Here is a 6,000-nt window from a genome sequence, read left to right as displayed (position 1 = left end):
AATTTTTATTTTATATATCACCACAGTGGATCTAAAGAACTCAATGAATATTTATTATCATATGAGTAATACTAAGGAACCAAAAGGGTATTAGCAAAAAATCAGCCAAATACCTTTGGGTGAATCTAAAATCTCTACGAGTTAATATACATGGATGTTTCTTCTGCTAAGTATCAGAATATTTCTTTTTCATACTAAATAGATTTTTTTATATATTTTTTGAATTTTTTGTATTACAAATGTGAATGTCTCTATTTCTTTAAGAATTTCATAATTTTTTTAAAATTTTATAGATATTTAATTATTTTTACTAAAATATAACTTGATATTTTTTTTGTTAAGTATTAGGTTGATTTTTTTATATTAAATGAATATTTTTTTATATTTCTGTAATTGTTCAAGTACTCTTTTTGACTAAGATCAAGTGTGTAGTTTGCAGTCTCTTTAATCATTAAAACGGCATCTAATATTCCAAAACGCAGATGTCGGTGATAGAAGACATGGGCATGTGTGCAAAAGGTTGCTGAGCCAAACTTTGTTGAACTGGTTGCAGGGTAGGACGGTGGTTAATTGGGCCAGGTTGTTGATTGGGATTATAAACCGGCTGCTGTTGGATAAGAAGGGTACCTTGACCTTGAACAAGTGAAGTCATATGCAGTCTCTGTAATTACTTTCGGTCGAAGGAGCTAGTGGAGGTGACGAATATGTGTAGGGAGATGAAGAGAATGGTGTCGGAGATATTGGAGGTGGAGGTTAATCCGAAGGGAGGGCCGGGGATAGTAGAGGCCGCGATAAGGGTTTATGCGAAAAAGAAAGAGAGTGTGGTGGAGGTGTTGCAAGCGATGCAGGGAATAGAAGCGGCGATGAAGAGATTCTTCTTCGGTTACAAGCAGGTTGTGGAGGCGGTGATAGGGAGTGCGGAGGCTGGCGGAAACCGAGTTGGTTCCGGCGACTCGCTGATAGAAGAGGAGAGGGTCGCGGTGGGGAGACGGAAATGGCCTGACGGTGAGAGAGACAGGTCTGTGTATGTAATTGTTGGAGGTGGGTAAGTTAATATGAGAGAAGAGGAATGTTTTTATAGGTTTTAATTAGATTTACTTAATCTTTTAAATTTTTTAAATTTTGAATTTAAAAAATTTAAAATTAATTAATTATTAATATAAATTAATGCGATTTTGTTTAGTTTTTGGCTGGTAACCTTTTAGTTTCATATACTTTTCCTTATCATATATATGACCAATTTACTAGAATAAGTCATGTCAGGAAAATAATATTTCTTACTAATGACATTAACGCGGAGACCATGCTTTTTGTTCACAGTATTTATTTATTTTTTAATTGAAGAAAGAAAAATTTAAATTCGCAATTTCTTAAATGAATTTGAAGAGATTATGTCATTTGAAATATAATTTGTTGACTCACAGTATTATCTAATTCAATAAATTAACGATTAATTTATCATAAATAAATTTTATTAAAAATTTATTACTAACTAATGAGTCGCCACTTATATAAAGAAAGAATTAGAATCCTACCATTTAAATAAATGAATAAACTAATTAGTTGACTAATTCAATTTAATTTTTCCGTAGAGAGCTATAGTCCACGTTTTAGACAACAAACATGTCACAACAGCAACCACAAAACATATCTATATTCTCTCTCTATAAAAATTGTTTTTCTCTCATTAGTCTACCTAAATATTTAATGGTTGATAGAATTACGTTAGGTAGTCAATACCCTAATTATTATAGTCAACAAAAAAAAAACCCTAATTATTATTTTCATTTTTTTATTCTCATAAATCGTAATTAGACGGACCTACTAACTTAACCCGCAATATAAATAGGGGACCATGCTTTTTGCATCAGAGCATAGTAATTCACATTCCATATCAAACACAAACTTTACTTTAATACCCATAATGGCTCCACCAACTTTTAGCACCTCAGATTCACTTTATGAATTTGTTGTCAAAGAGGGAAATGGTGTTAAAGGCCTAGTAGACTCGGGTTTATCAGAGGTTCCAGAAAGGTATGAAGTTATGCAATATTGATACTTTAAGTAATTTCACCGTTAAATCCATATGCAAGAATATAATAAAACATTGGTTTGGATATTTCTGATTAATTTTTTAATATAATGAGGGGAGTCAAGAGAAAGTGACAAGGGCCTTCTTCTTTAAACAATTTGAGTCTTGCCTTAACCTTACAGAGGCGGATTCAAAAATCGTATAAAGGGACTAAGAATTCAGTATATCGTATTTTAAATTAAACAAAAAGAAAAAATAATTCCAAAAAAAATAAAGAAGATTATATCCGAAAATCCAAAATTAATATAGAAAATAATTTGCATGCGGTTCAAACCCAATACATGGAGGTTGAAAATCGCCTTAGGGCTTAGGCGGGTAGGTGGGTGTGTATGACAAAAAAAAAAAAAGTGTCAATTTAGATAATTAGATACCACTTTAAAATTATATGAGCTAATTGATGCAAATATGTTCGAATTATGTTCAATTGTGTTTATATTTCATAGGTACGTACAACCCGAGGAAGAAAGAATCAATAAATTAAGAACAAGAAGACATAATAATCCCCCAATTGACCTATCAAAACTGAAGGGTCCAGATCACAAGAAGGTGGTGGATGAAATAGTTAGAGCAGCTGAGACAATTGGATTCTTCCAGGTGGTGAATCATGGTGTTCCTTTGGAGTTGTTGGAATCACTCAAAGATTCATCACACAGGTTCTTCAACTTGTCACCTAAGGAGAAATCTCTATTTTGCCCTGGGGTGAGTCCAAGTACAAAAGTGAAGTATGCCACTAGCTTTGCACCTGAGAAAGAAACAACGTTAGAATGGAGAGACTATATTAGTATGGGGTATACCACCGATCAAGATGCTCTACAATATTGGCCTAATCAATGCAAGTATGGACTTCTCTTTACTTTCTTGCATTTTTTCATCAAAGATCAAGTGTTTTTCTTTTTTGTTTTCACTTTTCACACGTGAAACTAGTATGTTTAAAGTTAAATTAATCTAAACACACTAATCAGCAATGTTAAGGTCAGTAAATTTTTAATCAAGCTCACTAGAGAGTAAATAAAAAATTAGTCAACTTCACATAATAATAATAATAATCATTATTAGACTACAGCGAAACAAATCTTATATATATATATATATATATATATATATATATATATATATATATATATATATATCCTACCTTGTATCCTATTTACTTTTTCTTTTAATTTTAAATTTTAAATCTTAAATTTTAACTTCTAAATACTAAATAATAAATTTTAAAATCTAAATTATAAATTATATATACTAAAATTTAAACTTTAAATTAGTTTTATTTTATTTTATTTTTAAATATTTTTTTACTTGAATTTTATTGAATTTTTTATTGTTTTTAGTTTCGGACGTGTTTATAATGTTCATTTCTTTTCAATTGTTAACTGATTTTCAACTTAATTGATTGAACTAATGTTGAATTTCCTAGTCGTTTTTTTTTTAAAAAAAAATGCATTATTTTTAATTAAAAGTTACCTGTATAATAAATAGACAACGGTGGGAGAGTAATTACATTGAAAGTTAAATTAATGATTGGTTACAAAGTCTCACAAACAAGTAACAACCCATATTAAATGTGCCCCCAAGTCACCAAAAAAAAAATATTAAATGTGCCCCACTAAAATGAGAACAATTCTCATGGACTGAAAAGTTGCAATTAAAAATCTACATATTCACCAGAAAGGCTAATTTTTTTCAGTGTTGAATAAAAATATGTATTACATCAGGTTATTTGACTTTAGGTAAATTTAATTCTGCTATGATTTTTTTTTCAGAAGATAAATTGACGTTTTGTCTAAACATTTTTTTTAATTAATTAAAAAGAAAAAACGCCATTGACGTTTTTATTAAAAAAAATATTTGTTTGAATTTTAAAAATTATTAAACTACTAAACGGGACTACCGTTTTTCTTTTATATTTTTTTAATTATTGAAATAGAAAACGACATAGTCGTTTTGTTTTGTTTTTTTTTTCATTTTTAAAATAGAATTTTAACGAATTAAAAAATAAAAATTACAGCGTCCCCAATTCGGTACAACACACATAATGAATCATTTTTGAGCAAAATATCCATCTGAATCCAATATTAAAAAAAAAAGTTTCACAAGAGGAACTTCTTTATTTATTTAATTTTTCCATTTCCCCCTAATATTCAGGGAAGATGCACTTGATTATTTGAAATCCGCAAGCAAGTTGGTAAGGGACATATTAGAAGTGTTGATAGAGAGCTTAGAAGTGAAAGTACAAGAGTCAATAGTTGATATTCACAGTGGTATGAAGCTAGTCAACATGAATTATTACCCATCATGCCCAAATCCAGATCTCACTGTTGGTGTAGGGCGCCACTCAGACATTGGAGCCATCACAGTGCTTCTTCAAGATGACATTGGTGGTTTATATGTCAAACTTGATGAAGATAATAATCATAGAGAGTGGCTTGAAATTCCACCAATTCCTGGTGCTCTCGTCATCAACATTGGTGATACTATTGAGGTACATATGAAATAATTATTATTTTAGACTAATTACATTATTAAGTCACTAAAACCTTAAAGATAATTGGAACTCACAACTACTCTCCTTCATTTTTTTTTCACCTATTTGAAATTATTATTGTGTAAGCATATTCAAAATAAGAATAAACTTTTAATTCTGTCTTTTTGAAAAGGAAAAGTATAATGTATAGATAATCAATAACATTTTTGAATAATGTGTGAACAATGTGAATTAATAGAGTTAAAAGAGGATAGTCATTATTTACCTAGCACTTCTCCAAAAAAGATAAAAATAAAAATAGAGGATAAGTTTTTATTTTTTTATTTTTTGGTGACTAGAGAATAAGTTATTTTGATCTCTTAGCATTTTATATTAATAAATTCCTCCTTTTAATTTAAGAACAAGTGGTAAAATAGTTTTATAAGATTAATAACATGTAATAAAAACTGTTTTGTTCTTGTATTCTTTAATTTGTTTGGTGATGAAATTTATGTTTACTACTCTTGCAAACATGGTTCTATGATTCAAAGTTAACTCTATTACTTGATCAATCTGGCTCAATAAAAAAAATTGATTGACAATTTAATTAATAATATATTATTTTATTACATCTAATTCAATTTTTATTGAATCTAGTTGAGCTTCTAAAATTTTAACTCTTTAAATTTACTGGTTTAATTATTACTAATTTAGTTCTTAAAATCTCGCTTAAAATAAATATTAGAGAATTCTAATTCTTTCTTATTTTAGAACCTTCTTCGGTGAATTTACTTTAGACATAGCAATTATATATATAATTTTATTTTATTTCTTTTCTTTTCTAATAATGTTGTGCTTGGTGTAAGATACTAAGCAATGGAAAGTATAAGAGTGCTGAACATGCAGTAAGGACAAGCACTAAATCGAGGGTATCAGTTGCACTGTTTAATTTTCCAAACCCTACATTGAAAATTGGACCATTGGAAGAGCTTGTGAAGAAAGATGGGGTGGCTCGTTATAGAAGAGTTTTGTTCCAAGATTATATGAACAACTTCTTTGCCAACACTCATCATGGAAAAGAGTCATCACTTGATTTTGCAAAATCAACCTAATAATTTGATGGGTTCCATTTGATCATCCACTTTGTAACTATAATTTATTTAAACTCTATTTTCCAAAATGCATATTTAATCTCTAAAGTGATATGTGAGATGTGAAATATATTCATAACACATGGTTTGTGCCAATGAAACTTGGTTTCATGTCATAGCGCCGTAGTATAGGTTGCCACATATCACTTGTCATAAATATATTACCGGATTGGTCATAATAATACTGTGAAAATATTTGTGAAGAAATAGAAATTAATCCAGCCCAAAAATATTTTATTTTATATTTATTAATTATTATTGTATTGTTGTAATAAATAAATAATATTAGACAT

General features: G+C 29.1%; 1 protein-coding gene across 1 annotated transcript; it reads left to right on the top strand.

Annotated features, from left to right (window-relative positions):
* The first annotated feature begins 1,883 nt into the window (after positions 1–1,883).
* LOC130941788 (scopoletin 8-hydroxylase-like) lies at positions 1,884–5,914 on the top strand. Its single transcript, XM_057870381.1, has 4 exons — positions 1,884–2,034; positions 2,536–2,928; positions 4,238–4,574; positions 5,423–5,914. Exons 1-4 carry the CDS (start codon positions 1,925–1,927, stop codon positions 5,666–5,668), a joined length of 1,086 nt encoding a protein of 361 aa, XP_057726364.1. The 5' UTR covers positions 1,884–1,924; the 3' UTR covers positions 5,669–5,914.
* The last annotated feature ends 86 nt before the right edge of the window (positions 5,915–6,000 follow it).

The sequence above is a fragment of the Arachis stenosperma genome, chromosome 1 (genome assembly GCF_014773155.1).
Source record: "Arachis stenosperma cultivar V10309 chromosome 1, arast.V10309.gnm1.PFL2, whole genome shotgun sequence".
In the NCBI taxonomy this organism is placed as follows: Eukaryota; Viridiplantae; Streptophyta; class Magnoliopsida; order Fabales; family Fabaceae; genus Arachis; species Arachis stenosperma.
This window is presented reverse-complemented; position numbering and strand designations above follow the sequence as displayed.

What these genes read in the sequence shown, in the direction of transcription:
- LOC130941788 (XM_057870381.1), top strand. Translation starts at nt 1,925, where the DNA reads ATGGCTCCACCAACTTTTAGCACCTCAGATTCACTTTATGAATTTGTT. An exon ending in TTATCAGAGGTTCCAGAAAG is followed by an intron (nt 2,035 to 2,535) that starts GTATGAAGTTAT and finishes TATATTTCATAG; the next exon opens with GTACGTACAACCCGAGGAAG. An exon ending in ACATTGGTGATACTATTGAG is followed by an intron (nt 4,575 to 5,422) that starts GTACATATGAAA and finishes GCTTGGTGTAAG; the next exon opens with ATACTAAGCAATGGAAAGTA.